Source organism: Diceros bicornis, chromosome 35 (genome assembly GCF_020826845.1).
Source record: "Diceros bicornis minor isolate mBicDic1 chromosome 35, mDicBic1.mat.cur, whole genome shotgun sequence".
Lineage (NCBI taxonomy): Eukaryota > Metazoa > Chordata > Mammalia > Perissodactyla > Rhinocerotidae > Diceros > Diceros bicornis.
The window spans coordinates 11373946-11387696 of NC_080774.1; the positions used below are offsets into that span (position 1 = coordinate 11373946).

General features: G+C 60.0%; 1 protein-coding gene across 1 annotated transcript; it reads right to left on the bottom strand.

Moving 5' to 3' along the window:
• Positions 1-3104: 3104 nt before the first annotated feature.
• Positions 3105-11877, bottom strand: LHX5 (LIM homeobox 5). The gene is made up of 5 exons (XM_058531478.1): positions 11380-11877; positions 9125-9348; positions 8156-8433; positions 7322-7487; positions 3105-3472 (listed from the first exon to the last, which is right to left on the bottom strand). Exons 1-5 carry the CDS (start codon positions 11550-11552, stop codon positions 3105-3107), a joined length of 1209 nt encoding a protein of 402 aa, XP_058387461.1. The 5' UTR covers positions 11553-11877.
• Between the last annotated feature and the right edge of the window lie 1874 nt (positions 11878-13751).

The window sequence follows — 13751 nt, forward strand, 5'->3', positions numbered from 1 at the left end:
AAGGAGGGGCTGGGAGGGGCGGTGCTACAGTAGGTTTTCATCCTGCGGCCCCACTCTGCTGCCCCCGTGAAGGGGTTCCCTGACACCTCTGGGCTCAACTTCCCACCTGGGTAGGCGGCTGGGGTCAGAGCAGTAGGTGACCTGGCACATCCATGGGGGGGGTCTTCCTGTCCCTTTCGTCTCGCCTGCTCCCTCCTCCTCCTCTCTCTCTGCTCCTCCCTCTCCTCTTCTTCCCATCCTTCTCCTCCTCTTCCTCTCTTCCTCCCTCTCCCCCATCACTTTCTCTTCCTCCTCCCTAGCCTTCTTCTCCGCTTCCCCTGCCTCTGTGACCCTGTGACAAGCCTGTTTGCAGAGGAGTGAAGGGTGAGTCCTCCCCCCCTTCCAGCTTCCCTTTCCCGGGCCTCTCTCTGGTGAAGTTCTAAGTCAGCCCTTCTGCAAAATTCACATGCACCCAGAAAACATTTGGGGGCCTGGCAGAGATGGTGTCCATCTTGCAAATTCTCTTCTGGCCTCTATAATCCATTACGATCAGGACACCATAGTGAAGTAGAAACACAAGCCAATACACACGTGGGCTGGAATCCCAGCTCTGCCACGCCCCAGCTGCGTGACCTTGGGCAAGTCCCTTGACCTCTGTGAGCATCCTAATGGGGCAAATAATACCCTGATACACGTCCAAAGATTTAGCTACAAGGATATTTATTCCAGCTTGGTTTAAAGTGGTAAAAAATTGGAAACAAATGCAAATGTCCAATAGAATTGGTTAAAAAGAATGGCTCACCCATTGCAAGGAAACTTTAGCCTGTCACTACACAGGATGACATAGCTCTGTCTATGATCAACTTATGAATCTGAGAGATATTGCTGCGTGAACCAGAGCAGGTAACCACGTGGCGGGTGGAATAGGGTTTCTAGTTTCAAAATGAAAAAAATAAAAAGTCTGGAAGGAAATGCATCAGCTACATTACGACAGCGCTTGAGATTCTGGGGGATTACAATTTTCTTCCTTTTGTTTATCTGAAATTTCTAAATTTTCCACAATGAGCTATAGGGAAAGAAAAGAAAAAGCCAAGCCACCTTGCATTATTCTGGTGAAGTCCACATAAAAGAAGGACAGACGAGCAGGGCTCGTAGCGCGTGCCCAGTCCGTGATGGTTCCTCCCACTCCTCGGTCTCCCTGGTCCCCCTCTTTTCCTGCTGCCGCTAAAATGGGCAAGCTCTCCCCACCCTGAGCTTGAGAGAAAAGGGATCCAAATGCAGGACACTCTTCCATTAATTTTTATCTCCCTCACCTGCTTTTCTAATCCTACAGTGTCTGAATTGGAAGGGAAGATAGGAGGACCTCCTTTCACTGCCCCCTTTTGTAAGTGGGGAAACTGAGGCAAGAGAGGGAGCGACTTGTCTTAGGTAGTGGCCTCAGGCCTCCTAAATCTCATCTCGCACTCTTTCCATCGTGCTGACAATGACACAGCATGCACTGCTAAGCATCGCAGAGCTCAGCAGCTGTGCTCTCTGCGGGGCCCTTCAGCCCTAACACAGCCTTGCAGATAGCTAGCACCAGCTTACCAGCCTGCTCATTTTTTTGCCACCTGGAATTACATGAGGCATAACTAGGAGTGAAGTTAGAATTCTTCTGACGTATGGGGGACACGCAAATCACACATCCATTCGTTCATCAAATGTTTTGAAGCCACTATGTGCCAGGAAGGCTTGTGTTAGATGGTGGCATTACATAGAGCGTGGGGAGATACCGTGCTTGGCGCATAGTAGCCGTCGAAAAGTGGCAGCCACTTGCATTACCTGGTAATTACCAAAAGAACTTCCCCTTTCGATGAGGAGGGTCTCTGTACCCATCAAGTCTGTTTTATGTCCGAGACAAGAACCGGAGAAAAGAATAGTTCCATTTACTCTGAGTGACTCAGGGACCAAAAAAAAAAAAAAAAAAAAAAAAAAAAAAAAAAAAAAAAAGAAGAAGAAAGCCACACAGCACTGAGGGAAAAAAGAATTTTTTTTATTAATCTTTCTTTTTAAAAAAGTTGATTTTTTGTTTTTTGTTTTTTTTAGGTAAACCTCTTTCTGCCTCTCCTCCCTCACTCTGCCCACCCTCCTCTTAAAAATATAAAAATGTCCAACCCCAGATAACTAGAGTACAATAAATAAACAGTAAACACAAAAACATACTTTATTTGTTTCTTCTTTATACAAAATAAGGAAACTAGAAGCGTTCAACTTCCAAAAAAGTATAATGCTGTACATCCTGACGGCCCAGCCTCCAGGCCCGGGGCAAGGAGGGTGGTCTGTGGGCCGGAGCCCAGAAATCTTGGCGTCTCGCCCAGGGGGGAACAGGGTGGGCGAGTGTTCCAGTCTGGCCTGGAACCCCGGACTCAAAATAAATGTCGTCGGAAGGGACGAGGGGGAGATCTGGCCCCCGGGTCGGCGAGGTCCAGACCGGCCCCCTTCCTGGAAAAGCTGACCTTGATCCTCAGGATTGGCCACCAGGGGGCGCCAACGTGCAGGCGGCTCTGTCTTCCTCCCAGACACCCCCCACTCCAGCGCGTTTCTCTCTCGCTCTCTCTCCATCTTCTCTCCTCCTCATTTTGCTCCCTTTCCTCTCTCTCCTTTCAATCTCTATTTTTCTTATCATCTCTTTTTAAAGACGGGGAAAGCAGAGTGAGAAATAAGATTACAAAATGCCACTCTGATTGCAGAGAGGGGGGAACATCTTCTCCGCCCCTTGGCCTCAACCCTCTCTTGGTCCAAAGAGGTGGTGGGTGGGTGGGGGTCGGGGGAAATCTAGAGCGTGCTTGAAATCTCTTGACCCTCCGAAGTATTGACTTTGGTCCCAAGAAATTGCTCGCGGCTGCAGGGAGAGCGCTGGCAGCGGGCTGGGGGTCCCGGAGAGCACGCGGGGTGGAGATGGGGGTCGGCGCCCCTCTGCGCCCAGCCGCGGAGCAGCTGCCGGTTGAGTGCGGACCCGAGAGAGAACCCCTGAGGGAGAGCCAGGCCGCGTCCGCGTCGGGCGTTTTGGTTTCGAGAGGCGGCGTCCGGGGGGCCGCCGGGGGGCTCGGGGGGCCGAGTGCGGGGGCTGGCCCGGCCCGGCGGCCTTACCACACGGCGGCCTCGTTGAGCTCGGGGTTGGGGTGCGACAGGGGTCCGCTGTAGCCGCTGGTGCCGCTCATGGGGAAGGGCGGGCTGGGCCCGCCGCTGAACACCTCGCCGGGCATGGGGTGCAGCGCGCCCGGCAGCCCCGGCTCCGGGCTCGGCGTGTCCGGGTGCGAGATCATGTCGGTGAACCGGGGGTTGTCGGCGGCGTGCGGGCCGGCGAGCGGCGGCTCCAGCGCGCCCAGCGGCGTCGAGCCGGGCCCCGAGGCCGCCAGGAAGCTCGAGTCAGCCGGGGACTGCGCCTGCGACGGCGGGCCGTGCGCGAAGAAGTCATAGTTGCCTCCGGGCGCGTAGTAGTCGCCTTGGTAGTCTGCGGGAGGGGGCGGGGAGGGAGACAGCAGAGATGAGAGACGGCGGGTCGCGGAGGGACCCGCGGGACCCGGGGGAGGGGCCCCGGGGAGACCAAGGCCGGAAACGTGTGGACGTGGTCGGGGCGCAGAGACTCGGGCCGGCGGGAGAGGACGGGAATGGGGGACAGCGCGACACTGACTCGAGATTAGGAAGAGACCCGCCGAGACGCCTGCGAAGACCAAGGCAGAGGGAGGCCCGAGGCGGCGGAGGACACAGACCCAGGGGTCTTGCTGGAGAGAGAGAGAGACAATGAGAGATAACGGAAAGGGGAGAGACTCAGACTGTGCGCGACACAGAGAGGAGTTGAGAGAGAGACAAAGTGAGGAACACAGACAGAAAGACGCCGTGACTTCCCTGTCAGAGATTCCTTGACAGAGATGGAGAGAGACAGTGATGGCCGAGACACAGAGACAGTGAACGATTCCAGTGTCTTCGAGTTGGTGAGAGACACACAGAGAGGGGGCGACACGGACACAGCGAGATACAGGGACAATGAGAGATGGGCAGAGAACAGTGACAGGGGAGCAGAGAGGAGACGCAGCAGGGAGCCCTACACTCAGAGAGACCCGAGGAAAGACAGGAAAAGAGACACCGAACCCACGGCAGAGACGGAGACTCGGAGAGATCGGAGGTCGAGAAAGACAGAGATAGTCTAGGAGGTGCAAAGAGAAAGAGATGAGGCGGCTGTGGTTAGTGACACGCGTGGAAAACCCGTGAGAGACCCAGGAAGGAGATGAAAGGTTAGGAGAGACAGATGCGCCCAGAGACCGGCGAGATGAGTTAGAGAGACGGCCAGAGACGTGGAGGCTGAGAAGTCGGGGAGAGGAGTAGGGCGGGGATGCTGGGCCGAAGCGACCCCGCCGGGGAGAAGCCGGCACCCAGCAGCGGCCGAGCGCGGAGGGGCTGGCGAGCTTGGCAGGGGGCGCGGAAACCTGGGCGCAGGCCGCGCAAGGCGGCCTCAGCGCTCTCTCCTTCGCCCCCTGCACCACGCCGACGTGGCGCGGCCCTTTTCCTCGCCAAGTGCAGCCCTGGGTCCCTCCGGGTAAATGCGGGGGTCCGACTGCTTGCCCTGGCCTCGCCTGGCCTGGAACGGGGAAAGCTGGGCCCAGCAACTTGAGACGGGGGGGGGGGGGGGGGGGGGGAGGACGCGAGCACTCGCCCGGTCACGTCCAGAATTCCATGGGAGCCTGGGGGTAAAGGCTCGGTCCTCCAGGCTCCCCCAGAGTGGGTTTGTCAGGACATTCAGGTTGTGAAACATTTGGGGACATTGAGCCCTTTGGAGGATCTGGTAATAGCTATGGACTCTCTCTCCAGTAAAATGCACAAATGCGCATTTTGCCCACAAAATCAGGGGGCGCACAGACTCCGGGTTGCACGCCCGCCCATTCTCAACAAATTGTTTCTGCATCAACCCTCTGACCTCCTCGCATAGACCCCTCTCCCAGGTCTTTCCGGACAGCCTGCTCCCCGCCCCCCAAGGTAGGCTCCTGAAAGATTGGGGTGTCCACGAAAGGAGCACCTTGTAGCCTGCACCGGTGACAATGACCCGCTTTGTACGGCGGGAAAACCAGAGCGCCAGGAAGCGGGGGTCTCCTCTGTGAATCCACGCTCTCTGCTCAGTCTTGGGGTCTCACTCACAGGGGCGAGTTCTGGACGCCCCCTGCCACCCCATTCCCTCTCCAAACCCTGAAACCAGTCCAAATGGAGGGTGTCTGGAGGCGCAGCTTGGAGACGGTTTAAGCAACAGCTAAAACGGTCGCCAATTACTTTTTAAAAACCACTCATTCCACTCTCCCCGAAAGTGAAGGGAAAGGTTGAAAGCGGCGAATTTGGGACCCCTAAGGGACGGGGATGGGGGACGGCCGCGGCCCACAGCGAGCCGGCAAGCCAACGAAGGCCGCGGCCCCCGCGCGGAGCGCGCCGCCTCCGCCCATATGGCGGCCGGGCCGGAGGTAATTGGAACAAACGCCGTCTGAAAAGGGCACAAAAGCCGCAGCTGGGGCTTTGTCCGCGCTCCCACGGGGAGCCGCCGGCCCCGCCGCCCGGCCCCTTTCTCGCCCGCTGCCGGCCGCCGCCGCCGGGATCTCCCAGCGCGGATTAGGCGGGGCTGCCTCGCTGGGGCTGGGGGGTCCTGGCCCCCTCATTCCAGGGAAAGAGGGGCCCGCGTGTTCAGGCCCCCATCCCAGCCAGCAGACGCGCGGGTAGAGGAGGCGGCAGGATTGGTGGGGGCTCAGGGAAACCTTGCTTAATTACCCAGGCGGGGAGAAATTTCGGACTGGTACCGCCCCACCATCTCCCCGCGCCGGGCTGAGATTTTGCGCGGAAGGAGGCAGAGATAGGTGGAGAGAGTCCGTGAGTGGAGACCCCAAGACACATCCACCACCCGGGCTGTCCTGGGCGTCTGCAGCCCCCCAACCTGGGCCCTGCCATGGCGGAGTCTCTCCCCCAAAGGCACAGCCGCGCATTTTGTCCACAACCTGAAGGTCTAACCTCCTAGGCCTGCGGATGTATGGGAGAAGCCGGTATCTTCCTTTCTGGATTTGCCTGGGCGCCCGGCGCCTGGCCCTCGCCCTGGGCATTGCCATCAAACCCACTTTTCTAAGAAAAGTCTCCTCTCCTTTAATTGGGCTACTAGCCCACTCCACAGGCCCAGGCGCTGAGCAACTCAGAGCAGAGATTCCTTTAAGTATAGGCACTCCTGGGGGCTCCCTAAATTCAGAGGCTCAGGAACAGAAAGGGGAGGTGCCTTCCTGGAGCCTACACAGGTCTGGGAAGGGTAGGATAGTGAGTGAGTGCTTCAGCGCCCCAGAGTACGGAGGTGCTCAAAAAACCAGGGCGGCGAGGTGGGATGGGGGGCCAAACAAGGGGGAAGGAAGGGGTGGGGGGTGGAGAAGGAAAGGAGAAGAAGAGGGAAGGAGGAAGAGACCGATTGACCAAGAGGAGAGTTCACCCGCGCCTGAACCTGGTAACCCAGCCTCGGAATTGTTCTTTGCAAACTCCAGCTCCTCACTCCCTGCAGCCTGAAAGACCGGGAGTGGGTAACTGGCTTGGCCCAATCCTTGCCCCCCAGCTGGGAGGAACCCTGGTGTGCTTGGCGCTGGAGTGTGGGCAGAAATCCTGCCCAGAGCAACTGCTGGGTGAAAAGGCACCGTGCGCACAGCTGCGCGTGGAACAGGCGTTGCTGACTTGGGAGCTAGTGAGCAGGTAGCCCCGGATGAATCTTGACCCCTCCCTCCCTACGCCGGCGCTGCCCTCCCGTGCCAGCGTTCCCGCTGGTGCCAAGTGCACCAGGCCGCCAGCAAGGGCAGAAGCAAGGCCGTGTGTCTGCTTGGGGCAGGGTGCGTGTGGATTTGCAAGTCCCCGATTTGGTATGGTGCGTGGAAGGGTGTGAGCCCCTGGATCTCTCTGGGTGTGTTTGTCACTGAGTGTATCTGGGTACTGGACTATACCAGCGTGTGGTTGTGTGTGACCATGTGTCTAGATTTGCGTCCCAGGTCTCTGAACTCCAGTGTGTGTGTGGGAGTGCGCCCATGTGTCCTGCGTGGGTAAGTGTGTGTGTTTGTGTGTATCACCATACGGGTGAGTGAACTCATGTGTCTGGTTTCGCGTCCAAGAGGTATTTGTGTGTGTGTGTGCGTGTGTTATGTGTGTCTAAGGTGTGTCCATGCTTGTGTAACTCCTGCATGAGCAGGAAGGGAGGGATCCGGCCCCTGGGCGGCCAAGAGGGCGGGGATCCGGCCCTGCGCCCTCAGCCCCCAGAAAGGCGCGGGCCTGGGTGTAGGGTAGCGGGTCCCACGGGGTCCCTTACCTCCGTAGTAGGTATACGGAGTGGACCCCAACATCTCAGACTCGTCCAAGCGGCCGCCCAGCGGACGCATACGCCGCGGACTCCGGAAGAAGGCGTGTCTCCGGGCGCCCAGTGCGCTCAGCTGTTTCATCCGGCGTTCTTTGGACCGTCGGTTCTGGAACCACACCTGGGACAGAGGAGCGGGCTGTGAGCTCGGTTCGGGGGTGCCCTCCCTTCCTCTGTCCGCCCGGGCCGTCCCCGCTGGGTCCTAGCGCCTCCTGCGCACCAAGGCTGCCCAGAGGCGGAGGCCGGGCCGGATTAGGCCGGAGGGGTGGAGAGGGGCCTCGGTGAACCAGCCAAGGGTGAAGGATTTCGCGGACCCGTGGGGCGACTCATAAAGACTTGGGCTTCCTGGTCCTCTGCCCGCCCGCGGCCTGACGGCTTTATAAAGGCCTCCCGCCCGGCAGGGCTCTCTTCTCGGCCCCTCGGCTCCCCAGCCGGGCTCTGACCGTTGGTCTGCCCGCTCAGGGCGCAGGGAGGGGGCATGTGAAGACCATCAACCCTTTCTCTGCTCGGAAGATGGAAGGAAGGGAGGGATCCCGTACCCGAGCGAGGCTTAAAACCCTCCTTGAACGGGGCGGGGGAGGAATTCAGAGACGCGAAGTGACCCGCTCAAGATCACACCTCTGGGAGGGCAGCAAGGCTAGGCTGACTTTTTTGGCAACGAGTTTGCCCAGCTGGCCCTGACCTCGGGCTCGCAGTCCGCCCCTCGGCGGACCCGACTTCGGCGCGCGCTCAGCCAGGGGGGCTCCCCGGCGCAGCGGGGCCGGAGCGGGGCGACCCCGCGGGCCGCACCTGGATCACGCGCATGTTGAGACCGGTCTCCTGCGCCAGCTGCTCGCGGATGTGGCGCGTGGGCTTGGGCGTGGCGGCGAAGGCGGCCTTGAGCGTCTCCAGCTGCTTGGCTTTGATGGTGGTGCGCGGGCCGCGCCGCTTCGTGCCCGAGTTCTGCTCCTCGTTCTCGTTGTTGGCTGTCTCCTTGTCCGAAGACGTCGAGTTGTCTGTCTCCTTGGGGTCGTCCTGGAGTGGGTCCTGGAGGTCCGGGGACAAACTGCGGTCCGTACAGGATGACACTGAGGGCGGACGGAGCGGGAAGGGGACAGCAGCGTCAGCGGCGGCTCGCGGCCTCTCCAATCGGGTAGCGGGTTCCCGGCGGCCCAGGCCACCGCCAGACGCGCCGGGTTCTCCCCAAACCCCGCGACAGCCCCTCCCTCAGGGGCCCGGCGCCCGCCCACTCCCTCCAGGCGGGGCTGGGCCTTTGGAGCGGCCCTTGTCAGCACTTTCCAGCTATGGCCTGGGTAAGGGCGAGGCACGCCCTCTGGAGAGCCCGGCCTTCTGGGAGAGGGGACGGGAGGAGGGGACAGATGCCCGCTGGGCCTCAGATCTTCCTCTCCCTTCTTTCTTCCCTCCAGACCCCAATTACGCTCCTCCCAGCGCAGCTACAAATTACCAGGAGCTGAAAAGGGGCGGAAAGGGGAATTCCGCGGTTCCGAATTAGAGAAGAGGGGCAACTTGGAAAAGGCTCCTGACTTTGAGGAGGGCAGGGAAGAGCTGGCGTTCCGGCATCCTGTAGCACTGGCTCCAAACGCTGACTCTCTCCCCCAGCCCCTCCATTTCCCTCTAGAACTGCCTGGTGGGTGAGGGGGAGTGGAGAGCTCTGAGCTGGGCTCTGAATGCACACACAGGGCAAGGTAGAGAGGGCCGGGCTGGGCGCGGCGGGAGGGCACTAGGGCCCCGGGCTGGGGAGGAGCAGGGGCCTCGTACCTGAGTTGAGGCTGCCCTCCTTGAGGCTGGACGAGCTCAGGTAGTCATCCTTGCACACGAACTTGTTCTCGTCGATGACATAGAGCTCCTCACCCGTGGATAGCTGCTTGTTGCACACCATGCACGTAAAGCAGTTGAGGTGGAAGACTTTGCTGCGGGCCTTGCGCACCAGGTCGCTGGGCGAGATGCCCTGCGCACAGCCCGCACACTTGGTGCCAAAGCGCCTGCAGACACAACAGGGCCTGTCACCTCCTGTCACCTCGGGGCAGCTGGGCGTCCCTCCCTCTCGAGCTCCTGACCTCTTCCTACCCATCCTAGCTTCTGAGAACCTCCATTTCCACATCTGTCCAATGAGACCCTCATCCTGTCCTCTCTGGCCAGAGTGCAAGAGGCGAGACAAATGTCCTGGGCTGTTCTTGGACTGGGACTGTCCTGCCTCGCTCAGGTTTATTCTGTCTCCACTGGGCTTCCAGCAATGGGCACAGCCTTCAGCCAAGCAGAGGGCCCAGAGCACCCCAAGATGTCCCCCCTACATCCCTGCCAGATTCGCCTGGGCTGCTCCAGGCAAACTCAGCTCTAGAGGTCGTGAAGTATTTTAAGCCAGGCAGGCCGGGTTTGGACCACTTCTTGGCTTTGCCTCCTGGATCCTTTCCAGTCTGTCGGGGCCCAGGTAGGGCCAACTGGGCTGGCTGGCGGGTCCTGGCAATGGGGCGGGGAGCCCTTCTCCTGAGCTGGACCTGAGCAGGAAGGAGGGAACCTTCGCTGATTCCAAGTGCCACCAGCACTGGAGGCTTTCCAGTCCCCACTCTGGGACCCGCTGCAGCTAGTCAGGAGTCTGTGGGCAGCGGGGCCTCAGAACAGTGGACCCTGGAAAGCTGGGACTGAGTCTCCAGCCCCCCAAAATCTCCGGTCCCAGCAGGCAGTGAGAATGGGCTGGGAAGGCAATCCTAAACCTGCATGGCCATAACACGGAGTCTCTCAAATCCCCCTTTCCTGAGCTCCTGGTCTAAATCCTTTTCTTTCTTCCTTGAGCGCTGAGAGAAGGTGGCCTCCTCCAGAATGGGCGATGCAGACCTGCACTGGGAGGGGTGAAGTGTAGCTGGGGGGAGGGCGAGGGCTCCGGACTTGGGGGCCCCATATCTACTCACACCCGTGTCTCTAAACAGGGCGAATTTGGGTGACATTGATGTAGTGTGGGCATTAGAAGCCATAAGTCACTTTTGGCCTTATCCGGCGGCGTAATTGGCCATATGCACCTTATCAAAAATCATTAGGCGCTTTGCAAGCACCGCCACATTAGGGGCCTAGGGCCTCCGGGGCCGGGGCGTTTACACGTGTAAAGGCGAGGCTGACATTTTCTCCTATTCAAATCCCCTAGTGCGGAGCCGCTGGGGCCGCAAGCAGCCTTTCTCCGCGGCGTTAATCACGCCCCCCTTCCCTTGGCGCCCGGAATTCGCACTCACAAAGCCGGCTCTGGGCCCCCGGCGGAAGCGGGCGGGGGTGAGCTGTGGAAAACCCCGCAGCCTTCCAGGCCTCCCTTGGCATTTCCCAGCTGGGGAAACTGAGGTCCAGAGAAGCGCTCTGCCCGTGCCCGCCTGATTGCCCACGGGGGGGGGTGGTGACACAGCCCACGCTAGACCCCGAGGTCCTGACTCTCAGCGTCGAATTCATTTGTACTTTTCAACCTGGGAGAAAATGTCTAAGGAGTTCCGGGGGCGAGGAGGAGAAGGTTCCCTCCCCCATCATCAGAGGAGACCTTCCTGCCTCAGCCTCCCCCGGAGCTGAAAGTTTCTGTTTGTCCAGGAGGGCTCTGGGGCCCGGCCTGCCGGGAGGGCAGGCTCTGGGCTCAGGCACGCTGCCTGGTGGGAGAGGCCGCCTGCCGTCCCTAACTTCGGCAAAATCCTTCCTCTCTCCGAACTGGGCTTGAAGCTTCCGCGCTGGGGCCGCAGGCGCCAGGAAGAGGCAGATAGCGGTGGGAGCAAGTTTGTCAGGGCTCCCTTCCTCTGCCCCAGCGCCTCTCCAAGCCGGCCTGGAGGAGCGAAGGAGAGGCAGCGAAGCCGCGTCCTTCTTACCCCGCCCGCGCTCAGGCCCTTTCCTGGACTGAGGACGGCAGGAGAGCAGTGGGCTGCCTCCCTCCCTACTGAAGCCAGCGAGCCGGGGAGGCTGGGATGGGTTCCGCGGTCTCCCTTTCCCGGGCGCCCGCACCGAGCGCGCGCGGGCAGGCGCGCAGGCAGCAGGGCGGCGCGGCCTCTTACCTGAAGAAGTCATTTTTGCAGTAGAGCTTGCCCTCGCGTGAGAAGCACTTCTCGGAGAGGTTGGCCTTGCACTCGCAGCACTGAACGCATTTGATGTGCCACGCGCGGTCCAGCACGTTCAGCAGAAAGCGGTCGAGGATGGGCCGCTCGCAACCAGCACAGTGCACCATCATAGCCCCGCGCCCCGGCGGCTCGGGCCGCCTTGCCCTCCCTCTGGGCCCCCGGCCCTCGGGCCCCCCGGCCCCGCCGCTGCGCTCCGCCTCTTATCTCGGCCGCCGCTGGGCGAGTCCGGTCCGGACCAAGACTCTGGCGGTCAAGTCCTTGGGTGATCGCCGGCCTGGCGCTGGGCTGCCTGGGGTGGGGTGGGGAGTGGTGGCGTTCACAGCCGCATGCCCCGGGCCGCGCGCCCCAGTGCTTGTTCCAGGCTCCCCAGGTGTCTCGGGTGGCTGCCGGCCTCGGCCCTGCCGAGCGGCTTTCCCCGGTGGCGGAGGCGCCGGCACTTTCCCCCACTTTCAAGCGGTCCCGATCCTCATCTTTGTCTGGCCGCCGCCTAATTCGCGCATCCTTATTCAGATTTGGTGACGTGGCGCGGCGCGTAGGGGGCCCGGCGGCCAATGGGCGCGCGGTGGCCATGGCAACCTCTTAAATTTATAGCATATCTAAATTGGCTACAGCGTTGCGGTCCGGACAGAGCAAAAAAAACAAGGCATCAGTATTGTTGAGTATTAGCTTGTACCTGGTTCGGAGGCTAAGTAAGTATTTACCTTCCAGTTTGGGGCTGGGGGCTGGGGTCGCGCGGTCTCAAAACTGCCTCTCTCTTCCTCTCCTCACAAATATTTGGGGGCCAGGATTCCAGGGCCTAGTGGGGGGAGGGACCCCTGCTCCCCTAGCCATCCCCGGAACTTGCAGAAGTTGCCCGAGGTCCGCGGCGCTCTCTATGTCCGCCTGCTCTTCTCCAGGCCAGCCCGCCCAGATTGGACTCCTTCATCCCCGCGTCCCTGGGGTCTGAGCCCTGGAGCTGCGACAGCGCGGTTCCCCCGGGCTCCCAGAGCCGGCCCGGCTTCTTTTGTCATACACGGGGCTGGGGCCCAGCCAGGCCTTTCTCATGGAGAGAAAGAGAGGGAGAGAGAGAAAGCCTTGTGGCTTGGAAATCTTTCCCGTGATGGCCTAGGCCCAGGTTGTGGGGGGCGTGTCATGTGGCCTGGTGCGAGACCCCGGAGTTTCAGGCCTGAGCGCGCCGCCCCTGGGGCTCTGGGGGAGATGTGGGGGAGGGGGAGGTCCAGGGCGGACGGGTCTTCCCGAAGCCAGCTCAGAGGTGGCGTTCACCAAGTCCCTCTTTTCCTTGCTGCACCTTCCAGATCCCGGGTCAGCCAGTCGGTGAGTGGGTCCCACCGTGGTGAGTGGGTCGCACGGCCGAGGCAGGGAACGCTGGAGATTTCGTGGGTGCTGCTTGCACACGCGGGGCGTGCGGGCTGGGTGTGCGTTCACAGCGCACAGAACGAGTGGCTCAGTGGGGCGCCGAGGGTCTGGGGAGTGTGAGGAGTGCTCGCAGGTGTGGAGAGGCGGGTGCGGAGCAGCGGGGAAGGAGGGAGAGAGCCGGGCCTCCTTTCCCAAGGGGTGAACCCTGCGACTGGGCGCTCCAAGTTAGGAAGGCCGGGAAGGCGCCGCGGGATTTTCCATCACGCTCTGGGAAAGTCGGCTGATGGGGTAGGTAGGCCCTGGGCCCAATGGCTGGAGGCAGAGGAGTGTGTTCCTGCCAAGATTTGGCTGTGGACGTGTCTTTCGGTGCATTTACTCAGTTTGTTAGTGTATATTTGCTGTTTGAGAATCGCATTTTCCCCTCTGTTTATAGTTAGCAATCCACCACATGAGTACGGTTTGGTGTGTATATTTTTTGTGCCATTTGTGTGTTTATATCTGTGTCCAGTTTAATATTTGTGTCTTAGTCTGTGTACCCATCTTTTTGTTGGTCTGTGTATATTCGTATATGCTTACTTGCAGCTGGGTGAATGTGAGGGTGTTTGTGTGTGTGCGCGTTTGTGTAAGGTCATTTGTGTACATGTATGCTCACGTTGATGTGAAAATGGACTTTAAAACATCTGAATGTGTGTGTTTGTGTGTAGATGAGCGTGTGTGTGCTTGAGACCCTGTGTGTATGTGGCTGAGCTGGACTGAGTGTGTTGTGAGTGCAGAATTTTGTGGATCTGTGTTTGGATGTCAGTCGCTATGTGTGTGTCTGCAGGTGTGTGTGTATTTGTGCAATAGCAATATTTTTGTTTCTGTGACTCCTCTAGGTTTGGGGGGGTATGTTTGTGTGTGCACTCCTGGCAGCGCTTCTTACCTGTGTGCATTTGAGGGGGGCGGGATTAGTG

Bases quoted from the DNA above. Each gene is read 5' to 3' on its own strand.
- LHX5 (XM_058531478.1), bottom strand. From the start codon at position 11,552: ATGATGGTGCACTGTGCTGGTTGCGAGCGGCCCATCCTCGACCGCTTT. The intron at 7,488-8,155 runs GTGCGGCCCGCG...CCTCTGTCCCAG, and splicing joins TCAACATGCGCGTGATCCAG to GTGTGGTTCCAGAACCGACG. The intron at 3,473-7,321 runs GTAAGGGACCCC...CCCCTCCCGCAG, and splicing joins TCCGTATACCTACTACGGAG to ACTACCAAGGCGACTACTAC.